The 22,181-nt window shown below is 44.7% G+C and overlaps 1 protein-coding gene across 3 annotated transcripts in view; it reads left to right on the forward strand.

Moving 5' to 3' along the window:
* The window catches only part of POLR3D (RNA polymerase III subunit D), a 536,125-nt gene that overhangs the window by 169,472 nt on the left and 344,472 nt on the right, over window positions 1-22,181 (forward strand). For all 3 annotated transcript variants that reach the window (XM_044082919.1, XM_044082918.1, XM_044082917.1), the window contains exons 3-4: window positions 8,678-8,721; window positions 10,777-10,928. In XM_044082919.1, coding sequence (XP_043938854.1) covers window positions 8,678-8,721; window positions 10,777-10,928 — 196 coding nt within the window. The remainder of the gene's footprint in view (window positions 1-8,677; window positions 8,722-10,776; window positions 10,929-22,181) is intronic.

Here is a 22,181-nt window from a genome sequence, read left to right on the forward strand (position 1 = left end):
CCTGAAAAAGACTTTTTTGTATTGACAATAGGGCTGTTCCAGCTTTTAAAAGATTAGAAGTACAGATAATATATTTTAGATTGTCTTGCCACCATGAAGGTGGCGAGTTGTATTTTTGTAGTTGTATATCGAGTCGTGTTTATATTTGGTGAAGGTTAGGGTTAAAGAAGGAAGTGCAGTATCGTGCATTTTTTTCTTTCCGTTTTGAATATGGATGTGTTGGTTTAAAGAAATCAGTGATTTAGTAAATCAGTGCTGTAGAATAGTGTGGACAGTTTGTAATAAACTATTTTTTGTTATGTTGAAAGGCAGTGGTTAGGTGGCTTAATAGGAGTAGCCTTTGGATGAAGGTTGGCTCTTTGGCTAAGTTGTCAAGGCACGGCTTTGGGTGCTTAACAGCTGGTATTTTAATTTGACTGGAGTTTATCGTAATTAATGACAACGATCAAGTTCAGATTATTAAAAAAAAAACAAGGGTAGTAAATAAGAGGCCTGCCGAAATGATATTCTAGACTTGAGCCTGGGAAGTTAACTTTTAGTGTTTCTCTAGAGCTATGTACAGAGGTGTAGCCTGTCTTAACAGCCTGAATATTAATTAGTAACAAATTTGTTGGATTTATTGGACAGATGGATGTAGAACCTAATAGCCCCAGAGATCAGGTTACTGGCCACAGGACAGTGAGATGGAGATAATAGCCAATTTTAGCTTGCTCGTCTTGTTTGTGGAGGGTATATTTAGGTCTGTAGTGAGAGTATCACCTGCCTGGGAACAGATGATCCACCAACATGGAAAGCATGAGAACTGGGCTGTTTCATTTGCTGAGCTGTGAGAAGGCAATATTTCAGGAAGGTTGTTTGTGCTGAAGTGCAAACATACAGCCCAACATTTCACACCCTGTTTTATCATTGTGCTCAGTGGCTATGAAGAGGAAGGTCTGCTGAGCCGTGTGTTCATTGCCAGCCAAACAAATAATGAGGTTTGGATAACTTGGTCCCATCATGGGTGGATTTTACCTAAAATAATGCAAAAAGAAATGGCTGAACTAGATGGGCCTTTTACAAGGGGCAGCAGAACTACTTCCAGGTTCATGCATTGCACTGGTGTTAACATGCATGTTAGTGTTAGGAGAACTTTGTTGTACCAAAATCCTGTGACAAGGCAGCACTTGCTGTATAAAATACAGGGCAGTGCTTGTATAAAATAACCAGATACTATAAATGAGTTGGGATTGTGTCTGGAGATTCAGGTGACTGAGAGTAATTGTCGTTTGGCATTGTACTGTATATGGGAGAAATGCCTCTGCAGTTAAAGATATTGCCATCATGACTAGGACATTTTTTTGGGATATAATGATCCGTAGAGGCTTGGGAAGAGATAGCATACCTCCCTGTATGGTGAAGGGGCAAAAAAAAAAAATCTGTGTACTGTTCTCTTCTTAACAGTGTGGAGTATGTTTGTCTGTATAAGGAACATGAGGAAGTTATAGTAGCTGATGGCAGGTACGCAAACAACTGTGTAGAAGCCACTTCATGAAAAGTAATGCTTTTCATCTGGTTACATTTTTTTGTCAGGGTTAAAACAAAGAGTGAGAAGGTCACACTGAGTAAAAACTAAATGAAAACTCCAGCCAAGCTAGAACTTCCAATGAGTGACCTCTCAAACCTCCTGTAACAGAGGCACATGGGATATATGCAAATGACCCTTAATATCAGGTGTTTCAGCTATATAGCGATTCTGATTGCCCATGATTTTTACGTTTGAAGTCGTTTTAATGGACAAATGTTAAGTTGTCAATCTCGCCTTCATTCTTGCTTGATGGGTTCGGAGCCGATCCCTCGGCTCCGACTCGGCACTTGCTAAGCTCGAGAGTCTCTTTCACCAGCTCGAGGCAGCCCCATATCCCATGATGCAAGGCAGTAAATACCCAGATCTCGTTTGCCGCTTCGCTTAGGAGGTCTTCTTTTTACCAGCTCCTGGTAAGTTGTTCACTTTTGTGATTTAAGCCCCTTTTTTAGTCAAAAAAACTCTTTTATTGATAGTTTAAGTTATATTCTACCCTTTCTGACAGAATTTTCCTGTCTCCTTTAATTTTTTGTTAGTCAATTTTTCCCTATCCCATCCCCCCCCTGTTAGGGTGTGTGTGTGTTGGATTTTATAGAATACCTTTTTGGTATTTGTGTAAGTTAATTTAGACTGGTGTTGTGTGTGTGTGTTGTGTTCTCAACACTATGTCTAAGGAGAGGGTCTCGGGTTTTAAGAAGTGTGACTCGTGCTGTCAGAAGATGTCTCTGACAGGCGGTCACACTTCTTACCTGTATGTCTGGGCCCTCTTCACCTGCAGGACTCCTGTGCTATTTGTCACTCCTTCAGCCAGAGAGTCCTGCAGGAGAGTAATAAGTTGATTCTTAGGGGCCTTCTTAAGCGGAGGGCTCTCCGGCTAAGTCGGCTCCACCAAAATCAACTAAACCTGCCAAGGCCCAGGCTTCTGTTTCTAAGCCTGCGGCCTCGGCTCCGACTTCATTGAGTCGAGATCGGCTCGGCTGGGGCCGATTCTGGATTGACAAAGCTTTCGGGCGCCGATGGCTATCGGTGCGAATCTGTTTGACCACCGATGTCGGCTCCGATCGGTTCCGACACCCATGTGGCACAGGCATCGGTGTCGGGTCCGATCGGCTCCGCCACCGTTACCTTTGTGGCTGTAGCGGCTCCGGCTGGAGCCGATACATCGAGCTTCCTGTCGGCTCCGAGAAGTCGGCTCCGACAGGATCTATTGTATCTGCTCCGATGGCTCATTCCAGGAAGAGGTCGAGGTCTCCTTCCTTGGAGCCGATACTTTCGGCGCCGGCTTCACCTCTTCTATCGGAACGGAGCCATCGGAGCCGATCTTCAAGGTCATCCAGGTTATCAGACCATGACCTAGAGAGAGTGGTCAGTAGATTACTCAAGTCACAGGTACTGGCCCAAATGTTACACAGTCCGTCTCAACAGGCGACTGTTGGCCCACACCCCGTTACTGTTCCTCCTTCAACTCTACCCCAGAGTTTGGAGTTGGAGTCTTCGGGAATGGTTACTGCTACGGCTGGAGGACGGATACCCCCTTCTGTTCCTTCAGCCTCTACTCTTATCTCCTCTTCCTTAGAGGGATTCGGTGGTCGGGCTTCCATGGTCTCCTCCGAGGGGGTGAGTGGCATCGGACCCTTGTCCGAGCCAGCTCTTCCCCTTGGAGCCTCGGCCTTGGTGAGCTCGGCTCCGACATCTGCCTCGGAGACTTCCCTTCGGTGGCCCTGGAGTTCCTAGCTCTTGGGCGGGTTCTCTCGGACCTGCCTGGGAGGGAGCATTCGAGGTGATGAAGAGTGTACTGGCCACTGGTATCAGTCAGCAGTCTGTTCCGTAGCTCCTCCCTCTATTGTACCTGTTGACATCTCTGCCACTTCTCTTGCTACAGGACCCAGAGATCCTCCGCCTCAGGTTTCCCCATTGGGAATTTCCCCTCTTCCGAGGATTCTCCTGATGTTTGGGAGATCCTCCTAGGAAGAGGACTTGTAAGAGGAAGCATGTAGACTCCCGAGTCTGTCACTTCGGATACTGACTTTGATGAGTCAGAGGGATCCCTAGATCCCCTCTGAGGATGTCTCCTTCTCAGACATCCTAGAACTTCTGAAACAGAGGAAACTGGCCCACCAGCAATCCCTCTGAGGATGAGTCAGTATACCTAGAGGCATTTGGATCTCGGCCCTCCACCTCCTGGGTATCTCCGCCTTCGACCCCCTTATGCAGGTGATTGCAGAAAGGCGTGGGCAGTTCCTGACTCTGCAGAGCCAGTCCCTCGGAGGCCTTCAAAATTTATCACCGCCCCGCGCGACAAACAATTCCTTACTAAGGGTGTCCCCGCTGATGCCATGGTGGTGGCTGCGGCCACCAAAAAGTAACTTGCAGATCCTTCCGTGCCCGTCCATCCTCCTAATAAGGACTCTAGGACCATGGATAGGTACGGTAAGCGGATGTTTTCCTCAGCGACCTTTGCTATGCGTTCGCTGAATTACCTATGTCACTTCACCAGACTCCAAAGGGATATCCTGAAGGAGCTGGGGGAAGTAGTTCAGGATCCTACAGCTGAAGGGGCTCAAGAAAAAATTGCTTCTCAGCTAGGAACCCTCAATTCCATTGCAAACTCCTCCATGCGGCTAATATCTTATGCTGCGGATGGAGCGAGTAGAGCCGCAGGCACAGGTGTGGCTCTTAGACGCCAAGCCTGGATGCGGCTATGTGATTTTGCGGATCCCTTTAAGGCGTCCTTCACAAATTCTCCCTTTGATGGGTCAGCTTTGTTTGGCCCTCAGGTGAAGGAAACCTTGACCAGGTGCGAGCAGGACGGCAAGACTCTTTCTGCTGTTGGAGTCCGTTTTCCACCCCTTCTAGGCCTTATCCCAAAGGACAGAAGGGTGGGAAGATGTGGTTCCGTAAACCCCAAGGAGTCACGCCGGATTCACGTGGCCAGTTTACCCCTAGAGGCAGAGGGGGTAACAACAACAGACGCCGCTCTAGAGGCAGAGGGGGTCCGAAAAACCAGGGAAACAGGGAGCCTCTCTCTGATAAGCCTTTTCAGCATCCCTGAGGTGTTGCCCGGCTGTCCCTCCTTGGAGGCAGTCGGGGGAAGATTATCACTGTACCCAGAAGCCTGGCATTCCCTCACTCAAGACAGCTGGGTACAGTCGATCATATCCAAGGGTTACATAATTCCTTTCGAGGAAAGTCCTTCGCCTCAAGTTCCCTTCCAGACGTACCACCCGGTCTAAGGGACATTGCAGAGTTAGAAATCAAAACTACTGCAAAAGAGCCATTCAGCCAGTTACAATAGACCATTCAGAGCCGGAATCTACTCAAGGTTCTTTTGGTCCCCAAAAGACGGGAGACTGGAGACCAATATTGGATCTCAGCAGACTCAACAAGTCTGTCAGGAAGACAAGATTCGAATGGTCACTCTTCAGTCAATTCTGCCCTTCTTACAGAAGGACAACTGGATGTGCTCAATAGATCTTCAGGAGCGTACTATCACATCAAAATTCACAGGCGCTCCAGGAGATTTCTCCGCTTCGGCTGGGGTCCAGTCACTTCCAGTTCAGAGCCCTGCCCTTTGGTCTCACTACAGCCCCAGAGTGTTCACCAAATGCATGGCAGTGGTCACGGCTCACCTGAGACGTCAAGGATTCCAGGTGTTTCCGTATCTCGACGACTGGCTCCTGTCAGCCACCACCAGGCATCAGCTTATACAAGACAGGGATTACACAATAGACCTTTGTTCTCATTTGGGCATCTCAATCAACTTGAAAAGTCATCCTTATCGCCCTGCCAGTCTATTACCTTCATAGGTGCAAACTTAAACACTGTTCGGATGTCAGCTACCCTTACAGAACAAAGAGTTTCAGACATTCAGACTCATGTCAGGATCATTCTGGCCAGCAAGAAAATACAGGCCAGAATGGTTCTAAAGGTATTAGGTCTCATGGCTGCGGCCATTACTCTTCTTCCCTGGCTCGATTCTACATGCGCCTTCTTCAGTGGATGCTGTTCACACAGTGGTCATACCAGCAACTTCCAATCGTCACCAGATTCTGGTGACACAGACATGCAAAGAGCATCTTGCTTGGTGGATCACATCGTCTCAGGTTCACCAAGGCAGGTGCTTTGTACCTCCGTCCCCGATAGCCACTGTCACCACGGATGCCTCCCTGATCGGGTGGGGGGTCATTATCAGGGCAGGATGGTTCATGGGAGGTGGCAACCGTTCGAGTACCATCTGCACATAAATGTCCTGGAGATGAGAGCAGTGCTTTTAACGTTGCAAGCCCTCAACGACTTTCTTCCCGTAGGGACAATTGCAGTCCACACAGACAACATGTCTGTAGTTTGGTATATCAACAAACAGGGCGGAACCAAGTCCTACCCCTTGTGTCGAGAAGCGCTCAGACTTTGGCAATGGGCGATCTCCTCTCATCGGTTTCTGGTAGCAACGCATATCCCTGGGAAAACCAACATTATAGCGGACAGATTGAGCAGAGCTATCCTCATGCCTCACGAGTGGTCTCTCAAGCAATCTATAGCGGAAGAGATTTTTCTGGAATGGGGTCGTCCATGTTGCGATCTTTTGCTACTCCCCAAAACAGCAAATGTCCAGACTTCTTCAGCCTCTTCCCTCTATCAGGCCATCCCCAGAGGCGCTCTGACCCAGGATTGGCCCCAGGGACTTCTTTATGCCTTCCTCCATTTCCTCTGATCCCTCAGGTGATCCAGAAAGCTACCGTTTGAGAGCCAAATTGATTCTCATTGCCCCTTACTGGCCTCGACAAGTTTGGTTCCGTTCCTCCATCATCACCTTTTGGTGCAGCCGTGGCATCTGGACCCAGTGCCAGATCTACTGATTCACCAATCCGGTCAGCTGCACGGTCAATCCCCTCTCTCAACCTCACAGCATGGTTGCTCCACTTCCTTCCTTAGCCAGGCTTCCTTTGATCTCTAACCCAGTTAGAGACATCATAGTAACTTCACTAAAATCCTCTACCAGGAGGATTTACACAAGCAAATGGAAACGTTTCTCTTATTGGGCTAAGGCCCAAAATATTGATCCTTTTACTGCCCCTGTTCAGGCAGTTCTGGACTTCTTAGCAGAGATTTTTCATGCAGGCTCCTCTTCTTCCACAGTCAGAGTTCAGTTGGCTGCTATTTCTAATTTTCATGTCGGGATAGCAGATCATAATATTATGTCCCATAGGCTCTGCAGGGCCTTCTTGAAAGGAATTTTCCTACTAAAGCCTCCAATCAGGAATCCTCCTCCTCAGTGGGATCTAAATTTAGTGCTGACATCCTTAATTCTTCCCCTTGAGTCAGCTGTTTCTTGTTCCCTGAAATATCTTTCTTGGAAAACTTTATTCCTAGTGGCTATTACATCTGCCAGGAGGGTGTCTGAACTTCATGCTCTTCGGTTCGACCCCTATTTGATTTTCACAAAGACAGAGTATCTTTGAGAACTAATCCATCCTTTTTACCTAAGGTCGCTTCAAAAACAATCTGAATCAATCCATTGATCTCCGGTATTTTTCCTAACTATTCAGATAGAGCTGAACAAAAGCTACATTATCTTGGCGTCCACCGTCAGCTCAGATATTATTTGGACAGAACAAAAAATTTAGAAAATCTGATCAACTTTTGTTTCCTATGCGGATAATAAAAAGGCCTTCCTGTTTCTAAAGTGACTTTGTCCAGATGGCTTTCTTGGTCATCACTGAAATTTATACGATCAGGGGAAAACAGCTGTGCTCAAAACCTAAAGCACATTCAACTAGGAGTTTAGCTACTTCTACAGCTTTTCAAGCTAGACTGCCTTTGGACACTATTTGTGCAGCGCCACTTGGGCCACTCCTCACACTTTTGTTTCCCATTACAAATTGGACTTGGCCTCCAGGGACAGGGCCAGTTTTGGCTCTACAGTTCTCAAGAGTTTGTTCCATTGAGCCACCCAGGATAGAGGTGCTAGGACGCGGTCCCATCAAGCAAGAATGAAGGCGAGATTGACAACTTAACATTAAGAAGTTATGTACCTACCATAACGTTCCATGTTAGTTGTCTTCTCTGCCTTCTTTCTTCGACCCTCCCTCCTTCCCCCTGGCCTGGACAGACCTTGTATAAGAAACTTTTATGCTAAAGACCATTCAGACCTGGTCCTTTTTTTCCATTTGTAAGTTTCTTCTTCCTTTGGGAAGTATTTTATGCTTGGTATTATTGCCCTTTGGCAACAAACGAGATCTGGGTATTTACTGCCTTGCATCATGGGATATGGGGCTGCCTCGAGCTGGTGAAAGAGACTCTCGAGCTTAGCAAGTGCAGAGTCGGAGCCGAGGGATCGGCTCCGAACCCATCAAGCAAGAAAGAAGGCGAGAGAAGACAACTAACATGGAACGTTATGGTAGGTACATAACTTCTTATTTCAGGCCAATAAAACCAAACCCCACTAGCTATTTTATCAGGGTTGTAATTTCTCCTTTGGTGCCAACAACGCCTTTATTTTTTCCAAAGTGCAGCTACCATGGAGATAGATGGTAGGGAAGTAGTGGTATACACACTGTGGTATGCAGGGTCCACTTTTTTTCTTTTTAGTAGAAGACTGCATCAACCAATTTGCTTTTTCAAGTGTGTATCTCCTGTACATGAATCATACCCTACAAAGCTGGGGACTGCCTGAGGAGTGGAGGAAGGCAATTTCTTAGTGCTGTTAAAGTGATGGTTGGGTCGGTGAGAAGTAATGAAAGTCTTGGCAAAATGTACATGTAAGTAGCTGAAGATTATCTAATGGAATAATCCCATTTTGACATAAGGTGGCTGCCAGCAGCTAACCTTGCTACATATTTCTCCTAGTCAGAGTTTGCAGTTTACTCAACAGGTTTGGTCGTTGGCTTTCTTGGCACAGTACTAGGAATGAATAAGGAAAGCTTTGTTTAAAGTTGGATGCTAGCATAATGTACGCAGTAAATGCATAATCATACATTTGCAGTCCAGTACTTTACCTTCTAGACCATAAATGGTTATTTAGGCTCTCTTGCAACCTCCTCTTGGGAACTGTTGTAGCTTGATCGAATGCTGTTGTCATAATATTAATATTTTCCTTTTCGTTTTTCTTTATAGAAAACATTTACACCTAATATTATCAGCAGGAAAGCCAAGGAAGAGTAAGTATTTCACTGCCAAGATGTACAACATGTTTGCTGATTCTCCACCTTTTAGTAAACCTCCGTTTTCTTTTGCAAACCCTAACAAAATAATAGTAGCACTACTGGGAAGTGAATTTATTTCTGCAGTGTTTCATCTTAAGCCCCCTAACCTCTTCTCTCTTTTTGCAGTGTTTGGCAGTAGTTAATAATCTTCCTTACCTTGATTGGGACAGCTGCCTGCAGCTGAATGCATCCAAGGAGCTTCTTTGTCTGCAGAGGTGGGGGCGGAAGGTGTAATAGATTAAATATGTCTGACATACAGAGAAAAGCATGCCATTGTTATCAAAATGTATACTAGGAAAATAGAAGCCATAACTGTGTATTCTGGTGTGAACTCTGCAATCTTATGGCAGCCAGTGATATTTCCTGTTTGAGACCAGGAGTTAGGATGGTGGCCCTTGGTGTGCATGTTGTTTGTGAACCTGCATCTTAATGGTAGCTACTGATGCTTCTTGTATTAGGCTATACATCCTGTTGATTGGACCCTTTGTACATTTTATTTTGTAACCTCCATGACAGCAACCAGCATTACTTACTGCCTGAGACAACACATCCTGATGATGGCCCTTGGTGCGTATTGTTTGGGTCTCTGCATTTCTATGGCAGCCACTGTTGCTTGCTGTTGGCGATCAAGCATTCTGGTAATGGCCTCATTCGTATTATACCACGATCCTACAGACTGATGGTGACTATTTTAACTGAACATGAATTATGTTGGTCTCCTTTCTCATGTGTTTGACCTCCAAAGCTGAAGTAATAGCCAGAAAGATTGAAACAAGATTTCCCTGCTTAGTTTAGCAGAAGCATAACGACATCAAGTGAGAATGGAAATTAAACCAGGAGTAGATAAAAGTCAGGCAGCAACTGAATGTGCCAAAAAAAAATAAGAAAGACTATAAGGTAAAGGATCAGGTGAGAGGGCAAGAAATGTGGAAAATGCATACATATAGTTGCAAATATAGAAAACTCTTGGATCAACCTCATGTTGATTAGGATCAAATGCAGGAATGGTTAATGAGAGATGAATTTAAACCAAAAGACGAAATGTTAATATTGGCAGCCCAAGATAGTGGACTACGTACACATTGGTTTATGAAGTGCATTGAACATGTGGGAGAAATAGACAAATGCAGGTTTTGTAAAACAGAATTGGAAACAGTTGCACATGTTGTTGCTGGTTGTGACATACTAATGGCAGAAGGACTGTATACTGAAAGGCATAATAATGTGGCAAGACTGTTGCATTGGGGATTGTGCAAACATTATAATACTGAAGTAGCTGAAAAACACTGGAAAGATGAGCCACAAAACATTATAGAAAATGAAGTTTATATCACATGGGATCAGAGATTACAAACAGTTCAGAAAAGAGATGCGAGAAAACCAGATAGTCCATGAAAAGAAAACAAAAAGTAACATTGATCATAGAAATTGCTACTCCCAGTGAATATAGTGTCTTGCATGCAGAGAGAGACAAAGTTATAAAATAACAGGATTTGCAGGCAGAAACGAGGCAATGTGGAAGAAGGATACACCGTTCTAATAGTAGTAGGAGCAGCAGGTCTTATAAAAAAGAATTTACAGTTGCACTTGGATATGTTATCGATACATGTAACCGTACGAATTGCAGGAGTCATTACTGGGCACATCAAGGATGCTGCAAAAAGCACTTCTAGCCAACATCAAAGATAGAAACAATGTTAATTTCATGAACTTTAGTCATACTTTGACTTAGGAATGGGGTTTGTTCCCGTCATGACATTAGAAGCCCAAAAGACTTGGAGAAATTAAAAAAAAAAAAAAAAGAATAGGAAATGGTTCCTTAGCTAGATTCAAAAAGGTATTGTCAACTACCCCTGAAAAAGTACTCACTGTATATAATGTCCTGCAAAATTCATTTCTTTGTGATTTTAAGTCTGTTAAGCAAAGCATGTGATAAAAGAATAAAAGTACAGATAAGGAAAATGTAGTCCTTTTTAGTTTTTAGCTCATTTTTATTTTATATATTTTCAGCCTGAAAGATGATGCATTTCAGAAGAAAGAAAAGAAGGGAAGAGAACGTGAGAATCAGCGTGATGGCCGTGGTAGAGGACGGGGAAGACCAGAGGTTATCCAGTCTCATTCCATCTTTGAGCAAGGACCAGCAGAAATGATGAAAAAGAAAGGTGCTTTACATGCTGAACTGGTATTTTGTTTCTCTGGGATGTGTCTGTGGTTCTCCCTAAAGAACCACCTGTTAATTATCACATGGGCACGTTTTACCAATAACACATAGGAAGAATGACCCACTGGTTCCTTTTCCCAGGATGCATTAACAGGTACCCAGGTTCAGTTATGCCAGGATGCATTAACAGGTACTCAGGCTCAGTTATGCCAGGATGCATTAGCAGGTACCCAGGTTCAATTATGCCAGGATGCATTAACAGGTACACAGGCTCAGTTATGCCAGGATGCATTAACAGGTTCCCAGTTTCAGTTATAGATTCATAGGTTTCTACTAGGCTATCTGCCCTAGGGCATTTACAAGCCTAGCCAGAGTGTGTTTGGCTTTCGCCACCCCTTGGAATGAGGTTTACTGTGCCTCTGTCTAGTAGTGACACAGAAGTGATCCCCAGGGTAAACCTACGATCTCCCATCCACTCGTCAAGATTTTTCTTGAGAGTCAGTGAGGGGCTTTGCCTAACATGGACTGGGATTCTATTCCAGAGTGAAGGGAGCCTCTGGGTTATAAATCTGTCCCTCCAGCATGTCCTATTTATTTCTGTGCTGAGGTTCAAGTCACTCGATCACGTAGCTCTAAGGGATTTGGATTTTCTGAGGTGGAGCATGTCCATTAATTCAGGGTTGGACATGGCTTTGTACGTCAGGCATAGATTGCCTCTGAGTAGGCGGTATGCAACAGAGTAGAGCTGGAGTTGCTTTAGCCGAGCAGCATATGGCATCTGTTTGAGTCCCTTGATCCTCTTAGTGAGGTACTTTTGGGGTCTTTCTAGTTGCTGCAGGTGTCTGGTAAGATGCATCCCAAATGGGGCATTGTACTCGATTATGGGCCTGATGAGGGATGAGTAAAGGGGCACAATGATCTCCCTTGATCTAGATGTGAATCCTTTCATGATAAGGTGGGCTATATAGAAGGTCTTCCTCACCACTTTGGCAATGTGGTTGTCAAAGGAGAGGTTACTATCAACTTGGGTCCCCAGGTCCCTAATTACTTCTTCTGTACTTAATGGATTACCTCCTATGTGGTAATTTGTGGGCTCCTTGTTTTTGCCAAAGGGTATAACTATACACTTTTTGGCGTTTAGTTTAAGGCCATGGCTCTGGCACCATTTATCCATCTCTGAGACCCTTTTGGAGGATGCTTGTGTCAGCTGGAGAGTCAATTATGGCGCCCAGTTTGCAGTCATCTGCGAACTTGGTCAGCCACAGTCCTCCCGTGTTAGCCTGTACCTCAGAAAAATATATTCCGAATGAGAGGTCCCAGGACTGAGCCCTGTGGGACGCCACTTGTAACTGGTTTAGAGTCTGACATGGCTCCAGCAATTCTGACCATGTGGGTTCTGTCCTTGAGCCAGTTTGCAACCCATCTTATGACATAGGGATTTATATTTAGGCTGGAGAGTTTGTCTACGATGCCCGAGTGGGGTATTGTGTCAAAGGCTTTTGCGAGGTCTAGGTAGGCTGTGTGGACCACCTTACCCTCATCAATGGCCTTGGTGACTGTTTCAAAGAAATCTACCAGGTTCAGGAGGCAGGATCTGCCCTTGACAAAGCCGAATTGGGTAGGATCCAGTGTCTGTAGGTCCCCAATGTCTTTGTTTATGAGCTCCATAATGATCCTCTCCATAGCTTTGCAGACCAGGCTAGTCAGGCTTATGGGGAGGTAGTTTCCAGGGCCTGTAGAGGTGCCTCCTTTGTGGAGTGGGACTACTGTTGCTGTACACCATTCTTTGATCCTGTAGTAAGGCTGATTGAATAGCAGCTTTATGTGAGGGTATAGCTCTTCTTGGAGTTCATGTAGCACGCAGCCCAGGACACCGTCCGGTCCCATTGATGCTGTGTTTTTTGCTTTGGGGAGGGCAGCTCTCACCTGGGCATCTGAGATGTCAGGGAGGCAACACTCTGCTGGGATAGATTTGTCCTTTTGGGGGGGAGCGGCGGGGGGGGGGAGTTTGCACTGAATCTGTCTGCCAGGATGTTGGTAATGTCTGAGGGTTCAGTGTATTTTTTGTTATGGACTAACTCTGAGCATATCTGGGAGTTGCCACCCAGGTTTCTAACATAACTAAAGAAAGCCTTATGATTATCTTTAGTGTCTTGTGCAATTTTTCTCTTGAAAGTGGCCTTGGATGTTTTTATGAGTGATAGTAGTTTTTTGCTAGTACTGATCAGAGATGCCTTCCCTTTTAGGGATTTTGCTCTGTCATGTAAGTAGCTTCCTTCTTCTGTTGTATAGCTTATTTATGGCTGGGATCTACCAGACAGGACGCCTGCCTTTGGGGGAATGGGTCTTGGTTTAATTTGGGATTGCATGATCCATGCATTCCTGAAGGTGTCCATAGAATGCATTTATAAAGGATTCAGCAGATAGGGCCGTGGTTTCCACTGGCCTGGGGGCCTTGAAGGATTCCACTTTGGTTTTAAGAAGTGTGAAGTTAGCTTTTGAGAAGTTCTTCACTGTGGTCTTTTGTGCTGGGGGTGGAAGCGGGATGTGGATTTCTAGTGAGATTAATTTATGGTCCGATCTTACCAATGAGGGGTATACTTCTGGTATGGAACATTGTGTTCCCACGTTGGTGATCAGATCTAGTATGTTTTCCCCTCTTGTGGGAGTGGTGACCAATTGTTCCATAGCATTTTGAGTTTATGAATTCTAGGAACCTCTGGGCTAGGGTGTTGGGGCTTGAGTAATGCTCCCAGTCTGTTTGGATAGTTGAAGTCCCCCAATATGATGGTGTTTGGAGAGACCTTCATATTCTCCAGTGTCTTCAGGAAGGCCGAGTAGGGTTCCTGAGTTTGAGAGGGTGGTCTGTAGCATGCTACAAACTGAAAGGCTGTTTTGCCCACTGTTAGTTGCACATGGATGGTCTCCGATGCTTCTTGCAGTGCCACTAACCTGGAGGTGTGCTAGTGTCCTTGATGAATATGGATATTCCCCCTCCTTTTGTGGTTCGTCTGCATTTGGGGGCCGAAAAGCATGATATGAGGTATAACCTGGTAGTGCTGGGGTACTCTCTAGAGCCTTGAACCAGGTTTCTGTCACTGCACAGACATCAATGTTTTCCATACTGAGGAAGGCTTCGAGAGCATGCATCTTGAGGTTTAGACTTCTGGCGTTGAGCAGCATTACCTTTTGTTTCTTTCTACTTGTGTTGTCTAAGGAGGTGGGTTTGTCTTTTGAGCCTTGCCTAAAAAAGGCTCTATGGGGGTGGCAAGAGCCTTTGCCAATATCCAAAAGCCCAGGGGTGACAGGTGCAAGCCGTCCCTTGCGAAGCAACGTGGCTTGTCGAGCATGTCATCCCAGGCAGATACTGGATCCTCTTTGACACCAATACTTAAGCCAATTGTTGAAATTGATCATTTTGTCTTTATACTGAGGCATCATTCTTGGTGAGGGTAAGATGCTGTTCAAGGTCAGGGTCATACCGTCCTGGGCTACACTATCAGAGAGCTCCTCTGTCTCTTTTCATGTAGTCCAGGGAGGTACGTCTTGGGTCATTCACACCAGCATGGACGATGACTGAGTCATATTTGTACTTGCTTTGGAGTGACCTGAGTGCTTGTGTTATGTGGCAAATTCTAGAGCCCGACAGGCAGCTCACTGTGACCTTTTCTTTGTTCAGCCTGGTGAGCGGGATGTCAGTGTCTGACTATAGAGTCACCTATTACAAGTGCATCAGGTATGTTGTTGAGCCTTAAGGGCTCTGGCTGTTTGGCACACTGACTTTGTGAGCTATGTGTTGCATGTGTTTTGTTTTGGGGTAGCGGTCGCTTGGGTGTCTGCTTTGGAGGTCTCTGCTGTTTTGGCAGATTTTTATTTAGAGCCTCCAAGTATGTTTGTGTGTGTTTGTGTTTGGTCTGCAGTTGTGGTAGGACTATGTGAGACTGGATTTGTGTTGTGTGTGGTTACCTTCCCCTCCTGACTGGTTACGCTAGTACTGAGTTGAGAGAGCTTAGCCTCCAGTTTGGCTATATGGTTGCATCTCTCACATATATTCGTACTTGTTGGGAGGATGAGAGGGTTGTCTGTGTACATGCGGCAGTTGTAACATTGCCTCAAGATTCCCAGATTCACCAGCTGGACTGGAGAGGAGACCAGTAACTGACCTTTGGACATGCTAGAATAGTATAGGGAACTCCTTTGCAACTGAATCAGAAAGGACCAATAGGGGATAAAGTACTCAAGGGGGAGTATATGAGGATGTAGTGCTTATTTAGATTATTAGTGCTTAACTTATAGAAATTGCTTATATGAGCAAGTGCAGGGTTTTAAATTTAGAATAGAGTGTTTAATTTGAGAGTTAGAGCAGTTCCAAGAGAAAAAGTGAAGAGTAGACTTTGTGGAGCCGGGAATAGTTTAAACCCGATTAACCTCCGCTGCCCGATGCGCAAAATCGTGCCAAGCGATTTTTATACCAGGGAGAACAAAAGGATAGAAATTAGCCCAATATGGCCAATGAGCTACAAGTTGCTGGACTGGGACCACTCGTACAGGGACAGATAGGCTGCCCAGAGTTCCCTCTCTCTCAGTGAACAAGGAAGCCACCTAACTATTCAAGTATGATATGGGCAACACAGGAACCTTAACCACAGTCCTGGATTCAGCTAAGAGTGAAAACCGGACTAGACTAGTACAGAAAGGTGGGAAAGCAGGGAGATTATTTTTTTGTATTTTTTTCTTTTTTCACAGATAACAGAAATGCAGCAACTTAAATAACTCTAAATACACAGAGGAGGCTAGCGCACTTGAGTGTGTAGCCTACAACTATGTTACAGATATACAAGCAAAAACGACAAACAGTAACTTTTTAAAGTGCAACAATGAATTTTAAGTACAGTAAGCAATGCAGATATCAGTAGGCTTCCACAGAAGCACTGAATAACCGCGTTTTCGGCAGAATTAGCGTTTCAGGGATACAACAAGAAAGAATCAATACTTATATGCCAGCATGCATTAATGGGTACCCAGGCTCAGTCATGCCAGGATGCATTAACAGGTACCCAGGCTCAGTTATGCCAGGATGCATTAACAGATACCCAGGTAGTACAGATAGGAGTAATCCAGTAACAACTGAGTCCAGCTGTCCCATTGCAGAAGGAAGGCTGTAGGACTCTCCCCTGTAGTATTGTTTCCTACCGTTACTTAGGGATGCTAAAACGTATACTGACTGGTTAATAGTGCCATCCTCAACAGTTGTCAGTTTACTTGCGTACAGAGGGTGTGCAAATGATGACTGTTTCAGGAGATTGCTGGAGCCTTGCTGGTTGTGATAGAGTGCTCTTCAAACTATCTGGAGATATACAGAGCTAAGTATATTTTTCTGGCACTTCAGAATTGTGTACTGTTAATTGTTGTTTGACTAATTTTATATCATTGCTGGCTGACTTCAGAGTTGTGCACTGTTATTTTTGCTGTATTGTTTTTCAGATCTCTGCTGAAGGTGTTGGTTTTCCCGTACCCACCCTCCCTATTCCTGTCTTGTTAAATTTGGAGGCTTTTGCAGTTGCCTGTCCTCACTGTAGATTTGATCTGGGACACTCCCCCCAGTCCCATCTCTTTTCCTCATTCTACCTAATAGACTCCTTCTGCACTTGTTTTTAGTCATTTTTAATTTAATTGCATTTTTTTAAACTGTTTGGTCTAACATTGCTACATACTCAAGTGTGCTAGCTTGCACTGCATTTGAATTGTTTTTACTGCTGTTTTAGCTACTTTTCTGTATGTATGTATGTGTGTGTGTGTGTGTATATATATATATGTATATATATATGTATATATATATATATCTATATCTATATCTATATCTAAGCCGGTTTCCCACCTTTCCTGTAACTAGTGTAGTCCAGATTCAGATTTGCTGTATCCAGGACTGTGTGTAAGCTTCTGAGCCCCCCCCCCCAAGCTTTTTGTGTTGTAGGGAAGCTTTCTAGCCTGTCTACCACATAAGGAGTGGTTCTGGCCCAGAAATTGTAGTTATTGGCCGTTTGGGCAGGTTTTTCCATATCCCTCAACTTTCTGATTTAAAAGCCCGCATTTTCACTTGTTTTCCCCCTTTATTGTAACTAGTTTAGTCCAGATACAGATTCTTAGTTTTAGCACTTGAATTTGCTTATTCGTGATCAGCACTTGTTCAGAACTTGTAAGCACTAAATAATCTACTGATTACTGCAGCACTCGACCTTCCTCATTACCTAGAGGAAAACAGTTTTGGTACTTACTTTCCTCACTTGCTTAGAGAAAAACAGCTATTGTACTCACTTTCCTCACTTGTCTAGAGGAAAATAGTTTTTTATTCAGGCATGTCCAAGGGTCTGCTCCCAGTGTTCTCTCCTGTCTATCTGATGAATCTGGGCATTTTGGGTAATGTAGAAATTGCCTCATGTACACACACAACCCTCTCCTTCTACCACCCAACACTACAACTTGTGAGAGATGCACTTATCTAGCCAAACTGGAGGTAAAGCTCTCTCCAACAAAGACTGAACTTGACAGTCAAAAGGAGAAGGTAAACACTTGCACCACACCACATGCATCACATAATCTCACTAAATCTACAAAACCAAAATCAACGCATAGAAACACAAAAACATTTGCGGAGGCTCTCAATAGTAATCTGCTCAAGCAACAGAGACCTCCAGTGCAGAAATGCAAGCAACCTCCACCCCACAACACAAGCTAAATGAAACATAGCCCGCAGACTCAGTGTGCCACTCAACCACAGCCAATAAGACAAAACAATGTACCCAACACACTAGTCATAGGTGGCTCTATAGTCAGGCACACTGATGTCCCACTCACCAGGCTAAACAAGGTGAAGGTTACTGTCAGCTGCCTGTCGGGTGCTAGGGTCCGCCACATAACCCACGCACTCAGGTCACTCCACAACAAGTACAAATATGACTCTGTCATTGTCCATGTTGGTATGAACAACATGAGACGTACCTCCCTGGACTACATGGAAAGAGACATGGAAGAGCTCTCCGATCTTTTAGCCCAGGCAGGTATGACCCTAGCCCCGAGTAGAATTCTGCCATCACCCAGAATGATGCCTCAGTACAAGGACAAAATGATTGACTTCAACAAGCTTCTGGTTTCATTCTAAAGGGATCCAGTATCTGTCTGCTTGGGATGACATGGTCGACAGACCACGATGCTTTGCCAGAGATGGCCTGCGCCTGTCACCCCTGGGATTCCAGATAGTGGCCAAGGATCTTGCTGGCCCTATAGTGCCTTTTTTAGGCAAGGTTCAAATGACAAATTCACCACCGTAACTGGAACAGGCAAGCAAAAACTGAGAATGATGCTACTCAGTGCTAGAAGTCTAATTCTCAAAATGCACTCACTCGAGGCACTCCTTAAAATGGAGAACATCGATATCTGTGCAGTGACTGAGACCTGGTTCAAGGTCCCAGAGAGCACCCCTGCACTACCAGGCTATAACTCATACCACACTTTTCGGCCATGTAACCTGGACCGGAACGCCAAATGCGGAGGTGTGTCCATATTCATTAAGGATATCCACACCTCCAGGCTAGTTGCTCAGCATAATGCAGCCGAGGTTATCCAAGTGCAACTAACTCTGGGCAAAACTGCCATCCAAATTGTAGCTTGCTACAGATCCCCACTATGCCCGAGGATTCTCACTCCTCTTTTCTTGTACTGGAAAATATTAGGGTTCAACCAAACACCCTAATAATGGGTGATTTCAGCTACCCCACCATTAACTGGGAAAACTACTCGTGTACCAACTACTTCGCTCAGAGCTTTCTGGAATTCATAAACTCCAATGCCTGGGATCAACTTATCCACACCCCCACCTGGGGCAACAATATCCTATATCTAGTCATTACCAACATGAGTGACCGGTGTTCCACACCTGAAGTTAACGCCTCATTGGTTTGATCCGACCATAAGCTAATTACCCTAGATATCCACATCCTGCCCCCACCCCCCATTAAGGAAACCATTGTAAAAAATTTCTCCAAAGCCAACTTCATGCTTCTTAAGCAGAAGTGGTGAACTTCATGACACCCATGCAGATGGACAATACAGTTACGACTACTGAATCCTACACAATTGCACTTTATAAGCACTTAGACAAGTGCATGGATCGTGCTATCCCAAACAGAACCAAGATGCTATCCTCCAAAAAAAGGAAGCCAATCTGGTGGTCCCCTGCCATACACAAACTGTACAACAGAAGGAAGAATCTGTTGCAAAAGAGAGTAAAATCCCATGAGTGGTGGAGCTCCCCTGGTCAGCTTCAGTAAGAAGCTGCGATCCCTGATAAAATCCTCCAAAGCTAGTTACGAAAACAGTCGCCACTGATTCTAAAGACAACCACAAAGCATTCTATAGCTACGTCAAGAATCTCAATGGCAACACTCAGATCTGCACTGAGTTACAGCACAATGGCACTAAATATACAGACCCAACTGATATTGCCAACATCCTGGCAGATAGGTTCAGTGCTAACTTTACCCCCCCCCTCTTACCCCCTAAAGAGCCCATCTCTGTACTGGAAGAATGCAAAGTTCCTGTAATCACGGCTGCACAGGTAAAAACCACACTCTCCAAAGCCAAGAACACAGCATCCATGGGACCAGACAACATCCCAGGCTGCGTTCTACACGAACTACAGAATGAGCTGGCACCCCACCTAAGTACCATGTTCAATCATAGCCTCGCCTCAGGCTTTGTGCCTGCTGAATGGCGCACAGCGATCGTTATCCCACTCCACAATGGAGGAGCCACCACGGACCCTGGGAACTACCACCCTGTTAGCCTGACGAGCCTGGTCTGCAAGGCCATGGAACGTATCATCATGCAACTTATAAACAAAGACATTGGTAATCTCCAAACTCTGGACCCTTCCCAGTTCGAGTTTGTAAAAGGCAGATCATGTCTCCTAAACCTGATAGACTTCTTTGAAGCAGTCACCAAAGCCGTAGACGAGGGTAAGGTGGTTCACACAGCCTATCTAGATCTTGCAAGGCTTTCGACACCATCCGCCACTCTGGAATTATAGATAAACTCACTAAACTAGGTATAAATCCCTATGTCACAAGATGGGTTGCCAGCTGGCTCACTGACAGAACCCACACTGTGAAAGTAGCGGACTCCAAATTTGACTTCAGACCAGTGACAAGTGGAGTACCACAGGGTTCAGTCCTGGGTTCTCTCCTGTTTGGTATCTACTTCTCTGAAGTACAGGCTAACACAGAAGGTCTTTGGCTAACGAAGTTCTTAGATGACTGCAAACTAGGAGCCATAATCGAAACTCCTAACAATGTGGACATCGTACAAAAGGGCCTCACTGAGACAGATGCCTGGTGTCAAAGCCATGGCCTCAAAGCCATGGCCTCTAGCTCAATGCCAAAAAGTGCATTGTCATTCCCTTTGGTAAAAACTCTGTACCCATGAACTACAACATAGGCGGAAGTATACTTAACACTGAAAGTGTGATAAGAGACCTTGGGACACAGCTGGACAGTAGTCTCTCCTTTGATAATCACATTGCCACAGTAGTCAGGAAATCCTTCTACGTGGCACACCTCATCACAAAAGGTTTCTCATCCAGAAAAAAGAGGTCATTGTTCTCCTCTACTCATCACTCATTAGACCCATTATAGAGTACAACGCCCCTTTTGGTATGTACCTTACAAGACATCTACAACAACTGAAAAGGCCGCAGAAATACCTCACAAAGAGGATTACCGGCCTCAAACAGATACCCTACGCAGACAGTCTCAAAAAACTCCAGCTTTACTCTGTCACATATCACCTACTCAGAGGCGATCTCTGCCTAACATACAAAACTGTCAAACCCAGAGCTGTTGGACATGCTCCACGTAAAGAAATCCCAATCCCTCTGAGCTACATGCCATAGGGACCTAAACCTTGTCAACACAATAAACACAACATGCTGGAGGGATAGATTCCTGTCCCAGAGACTTCCCATACTCTGGAATAAGCTACCTATCTATATCAAACAAACAAAGCTCCTCATTAGCACTCTTCAAGAAAAAAATCTTGATGATTGGATGGGAAATAGGAAATTCACCCCAGGAATCACCTCTGTGGCTTTGCTCGACAGGGGCACAGGAAAATAATTTTCTTGGGTGGCAGAAGCCAGGGTACCTTTTTGGATGGGGTTGTATAGGCCCCAGGGCCGATAGCCTAGTACCTACCTACCTATGAAACTAAGAGCCTATGAGATGCTGTACTTGAGGACCAGCACATAACCATGAGAAATAGCTAGCAACCTCTCCACAGTATGAACAAGATCCTTGATCCTATCCATACAGGTTTTTGCTTGATTAGGGGACTAAAGAGCAGGAACTGTTCATAAGGAATCCTGGAGCATAATTTCTTTACTTGCCTGTTCTTCGAGGAAGCAGGCAGATCTAGTTCAGGTGTTCTGCACAGATGGATTAGTTTTGGAAGACTCCTTGGTGAACTTTCCATTTGAGAGAGTCTGTCTTGGTCCTGCTTTGCTTGTCTGCTACAATTTATTTTTATTTATTTTATTTATTTTACATTTGTTAAGTGGGCTAGTCTAGCTGGATATATGTCCATTTTCAGTAGAGGCCCGGGGAGAAAAGCTCCAAGCATGAACAGTGACAAAGTTAACAATGTATAGAAACATAAAGGATTACATTACAGTCTAGTATTAATCTAAAAGGAGTAATAATGATACATTTTTGAACTACAACAGTTAATGTATAGAAACATACATGACTACAGTACAGAGTAGAATTAGTCTAAAAGGAGTAATAATAATACATTTTAAATTATAGCAGATTTAGTACAAATTCTACTAAATAATTATACAAAACACAGTAGAAGGTTTGAGCAAGTCTCGGGTAGGGAAGAGACACAAGTGTTATTCTCATAATTCAAAGAAAGAGTAGTAACTTGTTTTGGAGACTTAAGTTAAAGGAGTAGGGAAAGGGGAAGAGAAAGAGTAAAGAAAAACATCAGTCTGGATTAGTGCATGGACAAAGCCAATGAGTTTTCAGATGTTCTTTAAGAAGAGAAGTAGAAGCAAGGGTAGATAATTCTGAGGGAAGCTGGTTCCAGATTTTTCCTGCAGTGTTTGCGAAAAGTGAATCCCCAGCTTTGTTATTAGCTTTATTTGAGGAAACTAGAAGCTTATTAGCAGAGCAGAGTGTGGATAGATTTGTATAGGGTGTGA

This window comes from Protopterus annectens, chromosome 9.part0, assembly GCF_019279795.1.
Source record: "Protopterus annectens isolate FY-2018-M chromosome 9.part0, PAN1.0, whole genome shotgun sequence".
NCBI classification, from domain to species: Eukaryota; Metazoa; Chordata; order Ceratodontiformes; family Protopteridae; genus Protopterus; species Protopterus annectens.